This window comes from Carcharhinus amblyrhynchos, chromosome 11 (assembly GCF_965287045.1).
Source record: "Carcharhinus amblyrhynchos chromosome 11, sCarAmb.v2.hapA, whole genome shotgun sequence".
Lineage (NCBI taxonomy): Eukaryota > Metazoa > Chordata > Chondrichthyes > Carcharhiniformes > Carcharhinidae > Carcharhinus > Carcharhinus amblyrhynchos.
The window spans coordinates 20,845,341-20,863,569 of record NC_137334.1 but is presented as its reverse complement, the minus strand read 5'-3'; the positions used below and the strand labels follow the sequence as shown (position 1 = coordinate 20,863,569).

The window sequence follows — 18,229 nt, the reverse complement described above, 5'->3', positions numbered from 1 at the left end:
TTATTCAATCTCTCCTCATAGCTAATATCCTCAATACCATTACAACATCCTGGTAAACTTTTCTACATTCTCTCCAAAGCCTTCATGTCGTTCTAGTAGTGTGGTGACCAGAATTGGACACAGTATTCCAAATGTGGCCCAGCCAATGTTTTATATAACACAATTTGCCAATTTTTATACTCAGTGCCTCATCTGATGAAAGCACATGGCATGCTTGCCTTCTTTGCCACCTTTTCTGCCTGTGCTGCCACTTTTAAGGATCTCTGAACCTGTACACTCAGATCTGTGTGTCTGTGCTCCTGATGGCTCTGCCATTTATTTTATAGCTCCCACCTGAATTGGATCTACCAAAATGCCTCACCTCAAATTTGTCTGGATTAAATTTCATCTGCCATTTCTCTGCCCAATTTTCAGTCAACTATATTCTGCTGTATTCTCTGACAATCTTCATCATTATCCGCAACTCTGCCAATCTTAGTGACATCCGCAAACTTGCTAAATCCTACCAGCTACGTTTTCTTCCAAGTCATTCACAGATATTATAAACAGCAGAGGTCCCAGCACTGATCCCTGCGGAAAACCACTAGATACAGATGTCCATTCAGAAAAACACTTTTCCACCACTACCCTCTGTCTTCTATGTCCAAGCCAGTTCAGAATCCATCTAGCTAGTTCACCCTTGATCCTATGAGATTTAATCTTTTGTACCAGCCTACTATCTTCAATGACGTTGTCTGTTTGGTTACAGCTCGGCTACGTGAGCAGTCTGTTTGCGGGGGGCCAGATGTGTTTGGCGCTGTCAGACAGGAACGTAATGGGCTACATCGCCAGCTTACATGAGCTCGCATCCTCAGAGAGGAGGTTCTACTGCAACCTGAGTGATGTGAAAAACCAGATCCTCAAACCACTACTGGGCATGGGTAATCTCAATGTTCTTTCTGATCCTCTCCAGCACTCCATACAATGTACATGGCAGCGATTTAATCCAAAAATACACAATCCACTCCTTAGCATGAATAGAGATTATCCTGATTTGAGATGCTCTGGGATGAAGGATTCTGAGCCAGATGAAACCACTTTGAAACAAGCTGAATTGACAGCCCCATCCCCACCAATGCCTTACCCCAGTGTTATACAGCGACAGACCCGTTGCACCCATGCCTTACCCCAGTGTTATACAATGACAGACCCATCCCCACCAGTATTGTACTCCAGTTTATACAGTGACAGACCCGTCCCCACCAGTGCCTTACCCCAGTGTTATACAATGACAGACCCGTCCCCACCAGTACTGTATCCCAGTGTTATACAGTGACAGACCCGTTGCACCAGTGCCTTACCCCAGTGTTATACAGTGACAGACCCATCCCCACCAGTACTGTACCCTAGTGTTATACAATGACAGACCTGTCCCCACCAGTACTGTACCCCACGGTTATGCAGTGACAGACTGAAGGGCTATTAAGTCTTGAAATTAGAAATATTGGGCAGTAACAATGCTGCAGTACGGATACGCAGTGCTGGGATGGGGAAAGCTTGGAGTAGGCCCTGAATAGGGAGAAGCCGGTTGCCAATTTTAAAACAAGTGAAATAGTGAAGTCCACAGCAGTAGGATGGACTTGGTATTAATCTTGAGTGAGTGTTGGTTAGTCTATTAGCTTCCAGAACTGTGTAGAGATCTGTCTGATTATAGCCAAGCTCTTGTAAATGGAACGTCAAGTGGCCCAGGACGGGAACTCCAGAGTGAGGATTGTGTAATCTGATGACTCACTTGGATGTACTAAAGATTGTCAACGCACCTTGCTAATCGTGTATTGTGCTTTACAGATAACCTGTCTTCCATTTTGGGTTTGACACTGAGCCAGTTACTGCAAGACACAGCCAGCAAATACAGCAAACTCTGCTATCTGATTGGACAGCACAGCGTCACCTTGAATAAGTTCCTGCACGGTCCGAAGGATGTCAAGACACTCGTCATGTTGGAGCATGCGAGCGTCTTCCTGGACACATTCAAAGAGCAAGTACACAGCCCAGTTACTGCTCCTGCGGGTGATGCATGTGTTCAATATCGGGGGGGAGAGGAGGAGGCAGGGATCTGAGCTCAAAGATTTTCATAGCTCAACAGGGCGGTATGGTAGTACAGTGGTTAGCACTGCTGCCTCACAGCTCCAGGGACCCAGGTTCGATTCCCGGCTTGGGTCACTGTCTGTGTGGAGTCTTCATGTTCTCCCCGTGTCTGCGTGGGTTTCCTCCAGGTGCTCCGGTTTTGTGTCTCAGTCCAAAGCTGTGCGGGTTAGGTGCATTGACCATGGTAAGTTGATCCTAATGTCAGGGGATTAACAGGGTAAATGCCTGGTGTTATGAGGACAGGGCCTGGGTGGGATTGTGGTCAGTGTAGTGCCGATGGGCCAAATGGTGGCCTCCTCAACTGTAAGGATTGTATGGTTCTATGAACTAGAAGGTGTTGGGGGGATTGCTGTGTAACCTGAACCAACACCCGTTTCCTCCCTCCCCCCGCCCACCCCCCACCTTAAAATCTACTTCTCCAACCAAGCTTTTGACCTGTTTCCCCAAATACCATCTTGTGATTCATTTGTCAGATTTTCTTTTACACTGACGTGTCTTGGGACGTTTTGTTACATTAAAGGTGCTGTTTGGATCTCTTACTCCCCATATCCGACCGCAGTTCCTCAAATTGGACAGGCCAGGAATTATCAAGTTTACTTATTTCTCAGTCACAAGTAGACTTACATTAACACTGCAAAGGCGACTGAAAATCCCCTGGTCGCCACACTCCGATGTCTGTTCGGGTACGCTGAGGGAGAATTTATCATAACCAATCCACCTAACCAGCACGTCTTTCAGATTATGGGAGGAAACCGGGGCACCTGGAGGAAACCCACACAGACACAGGGAAAACGTGCCAAGTCCACACAGACAGTGACCCAAGCCGGGAATTAAACTCGGATCTCTGGCCCTGTGAGGCAGCAGTGTTAATCACTGTGCCACCATGCCGCCCATATTTGCTATGTGACAGAAGACTTGGGTAGTTCATTTTCCATTCTGCTTGTCACACCCACGACGAGAATGGTTTTATTCCATCATTGTAATCAATCGAGAACCATTGGGTTTGTAATGACAGTCTTTGCCAGATTGTCATTACAAACCTAACTGGTTCTCGAATGTGCTATCCTTGTTCTCTCCTCCACCTTGAGGGTAAATGGGTATGGGCACTGAATGCTGGCATAGCCAGCAAGAATCACATCATGGGAGCTAATAGAAAAACTCTGTCCCAGCGCATCTGCTTCTGAAACTCTCCCCTGTCTCTGTAAACTTGGGGTCATACACTCGTGTGTTTTAAACTAGTTCGTGTGTGCGCTGTCTGACTGGATTGTCAGTAGTTCCTCTTAACAGGGTTATCTAGATTTAAAAAATTTTTTTTATTCATTTGTGTGTCTGCATCCTCGGATTCTTTAACCATTTATACTCTATTCCTGAGGTTGTTGAGGTCTCCATTCCTCTGACCAAAGTTCTCTGCTACACATTTATCTGTGGTGTGTCACAATGCCAGCGTTGGACTGGGGTGGGCACAGTAAGAAGTCTCTCAATACCAGGTTAAAAGTCCAACAGGTTTATTTGGCAGCACGGGCTTTCAGAGCACTGCTTACTCATGCGATGAAGGAGAAGTGCTCCGAAAGCTTGTGATACCAAATGAACCTGTTGGACTTTAACCTGGTGTTGTGAGACTACTTACAGCACCATTTAAGTGGATGGGTAATAAAATTGGCCTCTGATTCATGGGCTTGGCTTTCTTTGTCCATACGTATACTCCCACAGATAGAATCCATACAGTGCAGAAGAAAGGCATTTGGCCCATTGAGCCTGCACTGATCACAGTCCCGCTGATGCCCTATTTCTGTAATCCTACATATTTACTCTGCTAATCCCCCTGACACTAAGGGTCAAATTAGTATGGCCAATCAACCTAACACACACATTTTGGATTGTGGGAGGAAACTGGAGCATCTGGAGGAAACCCACACAGACATGGGGAGAATGTGTGGAGTCTACACAAACAGTGACCCAAGGTGGGAGTTGAACCCGGGCTCCTAGCACTGTGAGGCAGCAGTGCTAACCACTGTGCCACCCTGTGCTGGTTGCGAACACCTTGCTCCCGCGTTTCATTCGGGTAGCTGTTCCTTTCCATGAAGTTGCTGTTAGTTCTGTTGACCATGCTGTTCTCGCTCTGGTTTCAGGTACTCCAGCTCCGTGGGCAACTTTCTGGTAGTTGGTGGTTTTCAAGCATTGGCCAAGCCAACAGTGTGAGTATCACTAAATGTTATCTACTTGAAGCTGTATGGCACGGTGGGTAAGGGCCTCGTTGCCTTTTGAGTTTCAAAGAGGGAGAGGTGATCTCATTGTAAATGACAAAATAATTCAAGGGATAGGCAGGGTGGTTAAAGGTAAAATGCTTTCCCTGAGTGGCCGCCTCCTGTCAGAATTCAGTTATACATGGTGGATGATCAGATTAAGTGACGGTGCAGGCTCAATGGGCTGAATGGCCTACTGCTGTTTCTATGTTCCACACTCCCTGCAATCAGAAAACTAGTGTAGTTAGTGAATCCTCACCTTTCAATTTGTCATTTATCAGTTTGATTCTGTGTCTAGGCTGGCTCCAAAGGGCAGCCGTGAACACTGGATTGAAAAATCAAAAGCTTTTTAACTCAATTCTGCTTCTGGTTGTTCCTGAACTCAGCGATGTTCCACTTGCAGTAGCGCTGCAGGGATAAGGGGATATACTGTTGTATCTGGCCGCACAGTGTGTTTCTAAACCCTTATCTGTGAACAAAGCACTGCGAGTCAACTTCTTATTAATGCAGTAACACTTACTAATTCACAATTAGTTGTAGTTATGCAAGTTACTTTTACACAACAATCAGAAGTTTCAAACTTAACACTGGACTTTGACTTAACCGCGAGTAGCTGACAAGTAGCCAAGCAAATATTGGCCTGTATCCACATATCAGTCTCTGCAGTCTCCTCGGTTTGGTCTGGTTTTTGGTCTAGTCTGATCCTCTTCCTCTGAGTCTAGTCTGCTCTTCCTTCTCCTCTGGATGGTCCAGGTTCATACTTCACAGTGGTTTCTAGATTCACCGCTGCTGGTAGTGTATTGCGTGGCACCTTCTTCCGGGCGGGCCCTCGGTCACGACCAATCAATCAGGCGCTGCCACACCGATTTTGGGGTGTATACCAAGCAACCACGCCTGTAGGTGCTGGAGGCATGTGGGTCACATACTTCCCTCCCAACTAAGGGGCTAAGGCACCCTTTTGCCTTGTAAAGAAGTAAACAGGTTGGCACAGTGGTTAGCACTGCTGCCTTTCAGCACCAGGGACCTGGGTTCAATTCCTACTTTGGGTCACTGTCTATGTGGAGTTTGCACATTCTCCCTGTTTGTGTGTGGGTTTCCTCTGGGTGCTCTGGTTTCCTCCCAAAGACCAAAGGTGTGAAGGTTAGGTGGATTGGCCATGATAAATTGCCTCTTAGTGTCAGGGGGTCTAGCAAGGGTAAATGTACGGAGTTATGAAGATAGGGCCTGGGTGGGATTGTGGTCGGTGCAGACTTGATGGGCCAAATGGCTCCCTTCTGCATTGTGAGAAGTCTCACAACACCAGGTTAAAGTCCAACAAGTTTATTTGTAATAAACCTGGTGTTGTGAGACTTTTTACCGTGTTTGCCCCAGTCCAACACTGGCATCTCCACATCATTCCTTCTGCATTGTCAGGTTTCTATTCTATGTTTGACCAGAAAGTGTCCGTTGTCTTTGGGATGGCCTATTTCCTATGTATTCCTGATCATAGGATCCCTACAGTGCAGAAAGAGGTCGTTCAGCCCTTCGAGTCTGCACCGACCATAATCCCATTCGGGCCCTATTCCCGTAACCCCACACATTTATCGTGCTAATCCCCCTGACACTAGGGGCAATTTAACACGCTAAACCCGCTCATCTCTGGACTATGGGAGGAAACCAGAGCACCCAGAGGAAACCCACACAGACACGAGGAGAGAACACGGTGACCCGAGGCTGGAATTGAACCCAGATCCCTGGCGCTGAGAGGCAGCAGTGCTAAACACTGTCTAAGGCTGCTTGTCTCAGTCTTTACACACAATTTGCCCTCCTATCCCATCATGCTTTGTAATCCCCACCTTTGGTGACCTGTTTAGCCATAGTACACGCACTTTATTCTCATAATGCCTGGAATGGGTAGGTAGGTTGGTTCGAACCGTGGGAGGACATGAGGAGAAATCTGACTGTTGGGAATATGAAGAGCAGTCGGGGGAACTTAGACAGTAAAAGCAGAATTGACTTCGTAGAATCCCTACAGCACAAAGGATACCATTGAGCCTGCACTGACTCTCCAAAGGAACATCCCACCCAGGCCCACTCCCTAACCTCATAACCTTGTGGAATAAATTGCAAAGAAAGTGCATTGAAATGCAAATGGGTCCGTTTGATACTTAAGTTTTGAACAAGAGTCATGGTGACTCAATGTTAACTGTGTTTCGCTCTCCACTAATGCTGCTGAGGTTTTCCATCCCTTTGTGTGTTTGCACAGGGAGAGGCAGTGGAAGGGTGTGGTGTTTGTGTGGGAGAGGTTGGAGGGATGCAGTATGGGTTGGTAAGCAAGATCATTCTTCAAGAAATAGTGGTTTGGTTGGACGTGGAGCTCTGCTTCCTCCTGGGCCTGTCTTCTGCAGCTTGTTAAACCCAGTTTTGCAAATAGTTGCTGAATAACAATTTACTGATTCTGCCCATGGGTATCTGAAAGTGAGAATCAGTTCAGTTCATTGTGTCCACAACTTCCCCTGGATTTCAAAGAGAATCTCCAACTATTTGTCAAAATCTTGCTCTCTCCACAGGCCTGTTTCCATCTCAAGATAATCACCAAAATTCCATTCTCCCCGTAACCCAGTATCAATCCCAAACTAACGCCACTCCCTGCTCTCTCCTCATACCCCAGTATCAATCCCTACTAACACCACTGCCCTGCTCTCTTTCCCCAAACCCCAGTATTAATCCCAAACTAACACCACTGCCCTGCTCTTTCCCTATAGCCCGCTCAAAAAAGACAGTAGGACTAGGGGGCACAGCCTCAAGATAAAGGGGGGGCGTTTTAGAACGGAGTTGAGGAGGAACTTCTTCACTCAAAGGGTGGTGAACCTCTGGAATTCTCTACCCGTTGAAGTGGTGGAGGCTGCCTCGCTAAATATTTTCAAGAAGCGGGTTGATGGGTTTTTGATAAGAGAGGGGATTAAGGGTTATGGGGAGAGGGCCGGAAAGTGGAACTGAGCCACGACAGATCAGCCATGATCTTATTGAATGGCGGGGCAGGCTCGAAGGGCCAGATGGCCTACTCCTGCTCCTATTTCTTATGTTCTTATGTAAGAATCCCAACCTAATGCCGCTGCCCTGCTCCCCCCTCATGCATGTGGGCAGAGCTCCGAAGGTTGTCTTTTTCTTGTCCATGGCTAAATGCCTTGAACAGGTGGTGAATGGAACTCCTTCATGAGGTAAAGTGCTCCCGCAATGCTGTTGTCAGAAAGGGGATTCTGGCATTTTGATCCAGCGATAATGAGCAGGCATGTTATGTGGCTTGGAGCGGAAGTTGGAAGTGGTGGCATTCCTACAACACAGAGTGGCATAGTAGTTGGCACTGCTTCCTCACAGCACCAGGGTTCGATTCCTGGCTTGGGTCATTGTCGATACAGAGTCTGCACATTCTCCTCGTGTCTGTGTGGGTTTCCTCCGGGCACTAGGGTTTCCTCTCTGTCTGAAAAACACGCTGGTTAGGGTGCATTGGCCGTGCTAAATTCTCCCTCAGTGTACCCGAACAGATGCCGGAGTGTGGTAACCGGGGATTTTCACAGTAACTTCATTGCAGTGTTAATGTAAGCCTGCTTGCAAGACGGATAAATAAACTTAAAACCTGAGGAGTACAGAGGAACGGAGCAGGGTTGGGGTTACTGTAAACCTCTGACAGACATCCTGTGAAATAGTGTTCTCTCTCTATAGGTGCTCCTTGCTGCATGCACCCCTGGTTCAGTAATAAGGGGGCTTTAAGTTTAAGCTCTGTGCCTGGTCCACTGTGAAGTAAGTGTGGTTGTTTTGTATCTTTGACACAGGGAGCTGTTCAACAGGAACCTGCAGACACTCCAGCAGCTGTCTGAAGTGACGGACGAGAGTATCCACGCGGCTGACCTCTTGCACACCCTCTTCTACTTGCCCATCAGGCACCTCCATGAATATGCCCGCATTCTGCTCAAACTCGCAACCTGTTTCGAGGTGGTAAGTGAAGTTTTGCGTTTGTTCGCTGTCGAGGTGAACTGCTCCAGCTTGGCAGTGTGTCATGAAAGCGTGACCTTTTCCTGAACCAAAACTGGATCCTTGTCTCACCAACTGATGATAAGAGGGGCAAAAATAGAGGATGCTGGGAAATCATAGAATCCTGCAATGCAGAAGGAGGCCATTTGGCCCATCGAGTCTTCACAGACTGCAATCCCACACAGCCCTGTTCCTATAACCTCATTTAGTCTGCTAATTCCCTGATACTAGGGTCAATTTAGCATGGCCAATTAGCATGACCCGCACATCTTTGGACTGTGGGAGGAAACTGGAGCACCCAGAGGAAACCCACACAGACATGAGGAGAATGTGCAAACTTCACACAGATGGTGACCCAAGTCGGGAATCAAACCCAAGTCCCTGGAGCTGTGAAACAGCAGTGCTAACCACTGTGCTACCGTGCCGCCCCAAACAACGATGCCCAGCGTGGGGCTCAAACCCAAGACCCTGCGATTTAAGGGTCCCATGCTCCAGCGACTGAGTTAGCCGGGCACATGGAGTCTGCATGTTCTCCCTCTGTGGGTTTCCTCTGGGTGCTCCGGTTTCCTCCCATGCTACAAAGATGTACAAGTTAGGTTGATTAGCCATGCTGAATTGCCCCTTGGTGTCCTGGGATGCATAGGTTCAAGATTAAATTCGTCAGGTTACAGGGATAGGGCCTGTTGTTGGTGCAGACTTGATGGGCTGAATGGCCTTCTGCACTGTAGGGATTGTATGTATGAGTCCACACCAACAACAATCCCACCCAGGCCCTATTGCCATGCATTTACCTTGCTAATCCCACAAAGGGACAATTTAGCATGGCCAATCAACATAACCACACATCTTTGGATGGGTAATAATGCAAAGGTGTTGCTGTGTGTGAACAAGCCAGCACAGGAGTGGTTTCTTTTGTGCCCACAACTGGGGCAGACATATGGATAGTGGAAACATCCTCCCAACTCTAGGCTTGAGAGGAGGAGATCACCCAGACCTTTTCTCCTCTTTCCCCAACCCTTCAGTCATTATTCAGTACCAGTGGGAGATGTGCCAATTTGATGGCACTTGATCCTTGCATTTGAACAGCCTGTACATGTCTGCACTTGAGTACCTGGGTGAGGGAGTGCAGTTGTCTCTGAGCACTGTTGTGTGGGATGGAGGAGGAGTTGGCTGTCAGGTTGAATGGGGTAACTCTGTCCTGCTTTGTGTCCTGTGACAGGTCTCCAAGGAATACTACAAGCTGCAGGAGGTCAGCTGTCAGTGTGAAGCCCTTGGCCTGTATCTGAAGAAGAAGCAGAAAGAGGCTGAATACACCTACAACTTCTGGAAAACGTTCCCAGGGAAGATGACGGTACGCCCCACACTAATCGCACACTGAACACATTAACCTTCGCCCTTGGAGAATGTGGCTCATGTCATCTCGTGGCTTACGTGCTGCTCTTAATCTTTGAGACCTCAGCCTGGTACAAGAGTCTATCTGTGTTGTTGCTGACTTCTTGCCACTGGGCAAGCTCCTGCACTCTTCCGCTCGCTGCCTCTTGCTCTCCTGATGGTTTGCTAGCTCGCTGACTTGCCATCCACACGTTTGCTCACACTCAGGCACTTGCTATTGTGCAACTCTTGTCTGTGGCAACATGTTGGGTTGGGTGGATTGGTGGGGGATTGGGGTAGTCACTGGGTGAAGTTGGTGTGAAATTGGTGTGGGGGGTTGAGTTGGCACTAGGTTGGGGATATCAGGATGGGTGCAGGGTGAGGGGGGCACTGGGTGGAGGGGATTCGAATAGATGCTGAGGGGGGCTGGTGAGGTTGGTGTGGGGTTGGCACTAAGAAGGGAAGGGGTGTGGGCTTGGTGCTGGAATGGGCAGTGACAGAGAAGTTGACATTGGAAGTGGTGATGGGATCCGCAGTGGGCTGAAAATGATCGGATGGATGTTACTGGAAATCAATGTGTTATCCATTAAGAAACGCCTGTGCAAGAAGTGAATGGGAGCCAGGTGATATTGTTTCCAGGGTCTTGGGATGCAGTCTAAATTGCAGACCGAGGGATTCTGAGCTGGAAATGACTGTGAAAAATTCCTGGAAGGTAGACGCAGAAGGAAAAGATTGTAATGCATCTTTATTTGGCTGATGTAACTGAGCACTTGCCAGTCTCCGTGTTAATAGACCTTTATCCAGCTCTGGATCTGACTTTTCCTGGGGATTGAGAGCATATGTCTGTCCGAGCCAGCCTCACGTCTGTTAGCAGTAATATCCTGGTGACTAAGGAGAGCGAGACTGAAGACATGGAATATTTTTATTCGCTCGGGGAAAGCTAGCATGGTTTTAGTGTAGAAAATGTCATGGTCAGTGATTTCACTCAGTGTTCCTTTTTTGTGGCCTGTTTATTTCAATGTCTTTTCATCCCTCGAGATCCACCACACGTGTGTAATAGAGAGAGACAGTGTTCATGCCTAATAAACCTGATCATCTTTCTGAGGAGATAGCTAGCGTGGTGGACAGAGGAATATCTAAGGATGTTATTTGGACTTCCGCAGACTCCCTCTAAAGAGTCATAAGAACATAAGAAATAGGAGCAGGAGTAGGCCATCTAGCCCTTCGAGCCTGCCCCGCCATTCAATAAGATCATGGCTGATCTGAAGTGGATCAGTTCCATTTTCCCGCTTTCTCCTCATAACCCTTAATTCCCCTATCAGAAACCTATCTACCCGTGACTTAAATATATTCAGCGCGATAGCCTCCACCACTTCAACGGGCAGAGAATTCCAGAGATGCACCACCCTTTGAGTGAAGAAGTTCCTCCTCAACTCCGTTCTAAACTGCCCCCCGCCTTATCAGAGGTTTACAACACGGTCAGAGTCAGAGGTTTACAACGTGGAAACAGGCCCTTTGGCCCAACTTGTCCATGCTGCTTTTTTTTTTAAAACCACTAAGTTAGTCCCAATTGCCCACATTTGGCCCATATCCTTCTATTACCCATCTTGGCCAGATAGCTGTTTAAATACTTTTTAAAAGATAAAATTGTACCCACCTCTACTACTACTTCTGGCAGCTTGTTCCAGCCACTCACCCCACCCTCTGTGTGAAAAAATTGTCCTTCTGGACCCTTTTGTATCTCTCCCCTCTCACCTTAAACTTTATGCCCTCGAATTTTAGATTCCACTATCTTTGGGAAAAGATGTTGACTGTCCAGCTGATCAATGCTAAAGTTGAAACCCATGGAACTGAAGGCAAATAATTGAATGGCAGGGGTCAGAATAGGGATATTGGGCAGGAGGGATTTTACAAGCATCTGATTTGAGCCTCCATTGTTCCCAGATTTGCCAGTGACCTAGAGGACCAGATACCCACGCAGCCAAGTTTGCTGCTGATGCAAAGATTAGTGACATTGTCAGCAGGGTAGGTAGAGTGTAAAATTGCAGGGAGAGGTTAAAGGTAGCACTGCGGCCTCACTGCACCAGGAACCCAGGTTCGATTCCCAGCCGTGGGTCACTGTGTGGAACCTGTTCATTCTCCCCACGTCTGCAAAGGTTTCCTTCGGGTGCTCCAGTTTCCTCCCACAGTCTGAAAGAGGCTGATTAGATGTATTGACTGTGCTAAATTCTTCCTCAGCGTACCCGAACAGGTGCCGGATTGTGGTGACTAGGAAATTTTCACAGTAACTTCATTGCAGTGTTGATGTAAGCCTACTTCTGACACTAATAAATGCACTTAAAGGAATCAGCCTGATAAACCTTCCCTGGACTATAAGGACACCAAAACTACACACAATATTCCAGCTGTGGCCTCACCAATGCCCTATACAATTGCAGCAAAACATCCCTACCCCTATATTCAAATCCTCTCGCTTGAAGGCAACATACCAAAGAGGACAACCTCATGTTTATTCACATACTGCGTCTTCCATGCAGATGCCCACACACTCCGCCTGTCCAAATCACACTGAAACATGAAGGATGTGGAGGCGTTGGAGAGGGTGCAGAGGAGGTTTACTAGGATGTTGCCTGGTATGGTGGGGAGGTCCTATGAGGAGAGACTGAGGGATCTAGGGTTGTTTTCGTTGGGAAGAAGGCGGCTAAGAGGGGATCTTATTGAAACATATAAGATGATTAGGGGTTTAGATAGGGTGGATAGTGATAGCCTTTTTCCTCGGATGGAGAAAGCTAGCACGAGGGGGCATGACTTTAAATTAAGGGGGGGTAGCTACAGGACGGATGTCAGGGGTAGGTTCTTTACCCAGCGGGTGGTGAGGGATTGGAATGCCCTGCCTGCTGCAGTTGTAGATGCGTCTAGTTTGGGGGCGTTTAAGAGATCTCTGGATAGGTTTATGGACGAAAAGGGATTGGTATAGGCTAGTGGGTCATTGTTTTTGTAACTGGTCGGCGCAACATCGTGGGCCGAAGGGCCTGTTCTGCGCTGTAATGTTCTATGTTCTATGTTCTATGTTCTACATCTCTGTATCTTCCTCTCTCCCAACTTTGTATCATCTGCAAATTTGAGATGTTGCATTCAGTTCCTTCTTCCGGATCATTAACATATAATGTGAACAGTTGGGGTCCTAGCGCTGATCCCTGCGGAACCCCACTAGTCACTCACTACCAATCATAGAACAAGAACATAGAACCCTACCATGCAGAAACAGGACCTTCGGCCCATCGAGTCTGCACCGACTACAATCCCAACCAAGCCCTATCCCCATGTCCCTACACATTTACCCAATCGGAAAAAGACCCATGTGTGCCAACTCTTTGCTTCCTATCTGCTAACCAGCTTTCTATCCATCTCAACATTATCTGCAATCCCATGTACTTTAACTTTGCATAATAGTCTGTTATGTGAAACCTTGTCAAAAGCCTTCTGAAAATCTAAATAAATCACATCCACTGGTTCTCGGTCAACTCTACCAGTTACACCCTCAAATTTCCAATAGATTTGTCTTTTCTGATTTCCCTTTTGTAAATCCGTGCTGACTTTGATTATACCACTGCCTTCCAAATGATGAGTTATAAAATCCTTGATAATAAACTCTAGCAACTTCCCCAGTACTAATGTTAGGCTCACTGGCCTTTAGTTCCCTGTTTTCTTCTCCCTTCCTTCCTTCCCCCACGTTCCCCCCCCCCCCCCCCCTCTTTGAATTGGGGGCTTACATTTAGCTACCCTCTAATCTGTAGGAACTGTTCCAGAATCCAAAGAATTTTGGAAAATAACCACCAATGGATCTATTATTTCCAGGGCTGTTTCCTTAAGTTCTCTGGGATGAAGATTATCAGGACCTGGAGATTTATTCACCTATACCCAACAACTTCCCCAAAACCATTTCTCTGCTTATGCTGATTTCCTTCAGCTCCTCACTAAAACATGTTTCTCTCAGCACTTCTGGTACATTATTCATCTCTTCCTTTGTGAAGACTGAAGCAATGGACAAATTTACTTCCTCAGCCGTTTCTTTATTCCCTGTTATGAATTCTCCCATTTCTGACTGTAAGAGGCCTACCTTTGGTCACTCTTTTTTCTCTTTACATTTGAAACTATTACAGTCAGTTTTTATGTTCCCCTCTAGCTTACTTTCATACTCTATTTTTCCCTTTTGAATCAACCCGTTAGTACTCCTTTGCTGAATTTTAAACTTCTCCCAATCCTCAGGCCTATTGCTTTTTCTTGCCAATTTGAATCTGATACTGTCTCCAAATTCCCTTGTAAGCTATGATTTGGCCACAATTCCCTCATCACTCTTGCGACAATCAGAAATAAACAACTTCTGGAGTTCACCTATTCATTCTTTAAATGCCTGCCATTGTCTGTCCACTGTCTTTCCTTTCAGTAATGTTTCCTAGTCCATCATGGCCAATTCATGCCTCAGACCATCATAGTTCCCTTTGTTCAGATTCAGGATCCTGGTCTCAGAATCAACTACATCACTATCCACCTCGACAAAGAGTTCCACCATATTATGGTCACCCGTCCCCAAGGGTTCTCTCTCACCTAGACTGCCAACTAATCCTTTCTCATGGCACAACACCCAGTCCAAGATGGCCTTGTGGTTCCTCAATGTATTGCTCCAGAAAACCATCCTCTAAGCTCTCCAGAAATTCCTCCTCTATTGCACTGTGACTAATTTGACTCTCCCATTCTATATGCAGATTAAAGTTGTCCATAATCACAGATGTTCCTTCCACACGTGTATCTCTGATTTCCTGCCAGATGCTTTTCCCAACATTACCGCTACAGTTTGGTGATTTGTATACCACCCCATCAATGTTTTTTGCCCCTTGTTTCTTAACTTGACCCATACAGATTCCATATCATCTATGCTAATCTCTCTCCTCAATATCGTATCAATATCACCTTTTAATCAACATTGTAACTTTGCCGCCTTTTCCTTTCCATCTGTTCTTCCTAAACACCGAATAGCCTCAATGTTTAGTTCCCATCCTTGCTCACCTTGGAGCCACGCCTTCATAATGCCAACTATATCATACCTCTTTACGTCTATTTGTGCAACTGATTCATCCATTTTGTTTTGAATGCTCTGAACATTTGGGTACAATTAACATTTCTTTTCCTTTTCCTACTGTGTTTATTTTTACTCTGTCCTAATCTGGCCCTTGATTTCTCTGCCTATCACTTTCCTTGTTGTCCTGACTGTCCTCTTCTCTGGTTGTTAATTCCCCCTGCTCTGAATCCTTACAAAGGGTCTCTCTTTCCTTTTCCTTCCACCTCCCCCCGCCCCCCCCCCATATTAGTTTAAACCCTCCCCAGCCAGACTAGCAAATACCGCCCCCCCCCCCCCCCCCCAGCAAAGACATCAGTTCCAATCCTGCCCAGGTGTCCAGTTTGTACAGATCCCACCTCCCCTAGAACCAGTCCTAATGCCCTAGGGATCTGAAACCCTCCCCTACACCATCTTTTCAGCCACATATTCATCCTATGTATCCCCCTGTTTCTACTTTGATTAGCACGGGGCAGAGGTAGTAATCCTGAGATCGCTACCGTTTGATGTCCTTCTTTTCAGCTTGCTTCCAAGCTCCCTATAATCTGCTTTTAGAACCTCATCCTTTTTTGTCCCTATTTCATTTGTACCAATGTGGCTGTTCATCCTCCCCCTTCAGAATGTCTTGCAGTTGCTCCGAGACATCCTCCACCCCAGCACCAGGGAGGCAATATACCATCCTGGAGTCTCATTTGCGGTTACGTAAATGCCTGCCTATTCCCCTTACAATTGAACCCCCGATAACTATTGCACTCCCACACTTTTTACTCCTCCACTGTGCAGTAGAACCAACCCTGGTGCAATGCATTTGACTGTTGCTGTTTTTCCCTGGAAGGGCATTCCCCTCAACAGTATCCAAAGTGTTATATCTGTTTTACAGGGGAATAGCCACAGGAGATTCTTGCACTGCCTGCCTAGGCCTCTTTCTCTGCCTGGTGGTCACCCATTCCTGTGGAATCCGAGCCTGCGGCGTGAACACCTCTCTATACGTGCTATCCACAATACTCTACGCATCTTGGATGCTCCACAGTATCCCCAGCCGCTGCTCCAGCTCCAAAACACAGGCTTCCAAGAGCTGCAGCTGGAGGCACTTCCAACCAACATGGGTTTAAAAAAAGGGATGACGTCCTAAAAGCAAAATATGGGGATCTAGGAAGCAAGCTGAAAAGTAGGACCTGAAAAGGTAGTGATCTCGGGCTTACTACCTATGGCATGTGCAATTCAGAGTAGAATTAGCAGGATACATGAGATGACCATATGGCTGAATAGTGAGAGGGAGCGTTTCAGGTACTGGCCCCGGGCACTGAAAACGTTCTCAGCCCCCCACACAGAGCATAAAGAGCACACCGTGGCTTGGAGCTCTCCTGTTCTCTCTAACCGCTTTAAATTAAAATTTTGAAAGATGTTTTGTGACTTGCGAGATGGCAATGAGTGTCAGTACTTTTACCCAACGTGCACGGAACCCAGACCACAAAGGCAGTTTTGTCCTTCGTTTGTCGTCTTTGTGTGCAAAACATCTGATGTTTCCTGCTGCAGCGTTGCAAGGGTTAATACGAGTTTAACTTTTTTTAGGCTTTTCTGACGCGACATTTTTCTGCTGTGAGTATAAGTACATATGGAATTTTTTTTTTGTGCTGACTATCATGAGAGATGTGCTTAATGAGAATGCAGCATCCCTTCTCTAGACATTAGCTTCCTGTGCTAACTTCTCCTTGGAGGGAGATCTGACTAGCGCTGACTCCCAAGCAAGTAAGTTTAAAGTTACATTCCATCCCTCCCCTTTTCCTCCTTATGTTTGACAGCTTCTTAACATATAGAAGTGTGCTCAGAGGTTGTTACGGCTTGCTGTGATTTAACATTTGACGCATGTCTTGACTGCTTTTCAGCTGTGCAGAAGTCCCATTGCCTTGCATTAAAATATTGTTGCACGGGGTGCAGTTTGTGATGTCCCAACACTTTACGGAAAGGGGAAGAGGGGTTAAGGGAGGGCTGACATCTCTGGGCTTGGGTCAGACTCGATGTTGGGTGGGGCTTGCCATCCATTACCACCTCTGGCTGTCGGGCATCTCGGTGACGCAGCTTCAAAAGAACCTCAGCCATACCCAGTACAAGTCTGCCTCTGAAAAGTGTCTGTCACGCTCTCACTCGCTGGGCACTTAGTGTTGGGGGAAAAAGAAAAACAATGGCATGCCAAGTCAGTCACCTTGGGATCGGTGGGAAATGTGTATTTTGATTTGATTTATTATTGTCATGTGTATTAGTATACAGTGAAAAGTGTGGTTGTTTGTGCGCTACACAGACAAAGCATATCATTCATAGAGAAGGAAAGGAGAGAGTGCAGAACGTAGTGTTACAGTCATAGCTAAGGTGTAGAGAAAGATCAACTTAATGCAAGTCCATTCAAAAGTCTGATAGCAGGGAACAAACTGTTTGAGTCGGTTGGTATGCAACTTCAGACTTTTATACCTTTTTCCTGAAGGAAGATGGTGGAAGAGATAATGTGTAGGGCCCTTGATTATGCTGGCTGCTTTTCCAAGGCAGTAGGAAATGTGGACAGAGTCAATGGATGGGAGGCTGGTTTGCGTGATGGATTGGGCTACGTTCACAACCTTTTGTAGTTCCTTGTGGTCTTGGGCAGAGCAGGAGCCCATACCAAGCTGTGATACAACCAGAAAAAATGCTTTCTATGGTGCATCTGTAAAAGATGATGAGAGTCGCACCTGACATGCCAAATTTCCTTAGTCTTGAGAAAGTAGAGGTGTTGCTGGGCTTTCTTAACTGTAGTGTTGGCATGGAGGCATGTACAAGGCTTCACCGAGTAACTGAAATCCAAACTGGTTGTAATGAAGTGCTGACTCTGTAAATGTGGAGATATACCTGATTCTCTTTCTCTGACCTCTCAGAAACAGTGGTGCAGAGGTGAGTGGACACCCTAGAATCTCACACCAGGGCGAAGCATCCTCTGAGTCCAGAATGAATATTGAGTGTCAACCCGTAGCAATGGAAGGGAAGAGGGATCAGGATGTTGAATCTGATCAGCCCATGATAAAATGAATGGTGTAGAAGACTTGAAGGGCTGAATGTCGTCTTCCTGCCTCTGGTTTCTAGTTAATATGTCTCTCTCTCTCTTTCAGCAACATTAACAAACAGATGTTTATAAATGTAATTGAGACAGTGTTGTACTACTGGAGACATTAACTTGCATTTGTTTGCTGGTTCTCAGCCAGAAGGGAGATAAATAGATACAGGTGACTGGATGTTAGGTTTATTCCCATTGTGTCATAGTTCAGTGGGGCTCTAGTCTGATTGGGTTCTGTGGATTTCCATTCCGTTACACTATTTGGGTGTGCGATTCGTGTCT

At 46.6% G+C, this 18,229-nt stretch overlaps 1 protein-coding gene across 4 annotated transcripts in view; it reads left to right on the top strand.

Moving 5' to 3' along the window:
* Nucleotides 1-18,229, top strand: part of als2b (alsin Rho guanine nucleotide exchange factor ALS2 b) — a 103,047-nt gene that overhangs the window by 32,433 nt on the left and 52,385 nt on the right. For 2 of the 4 annotated variants that reach the window (XM_080198736.1, XM_080198734.1), the window contains exons 9-14: nt 749-920; nt 1,828-2,017; nt 4,257-4,322; nt 8,183-8,345; nt 9,601-9,732; nt 16,441-16,467. In XM_080198736.1, coding sequence (XP_080054862.1) covers nt 749-920; nt 1,828-2,017; nt 4,257-4,322; nt 8,183-8,345; nt 9,601-9,732; nt 16,441-16,467 — 750 coding nt within the window. The remainder of the gene's footprint in view (nt 1-748; nt 921-1,827; nt 2,018-4,256; nt 4,323-8,182; nt 8,346-9,600; nt 9,733-16,440; nt 16,468-18,229) is intronic. The other 2 variants (XM_080198737.1, XM_080198735.1) reach the window with 1 other exon arrangement.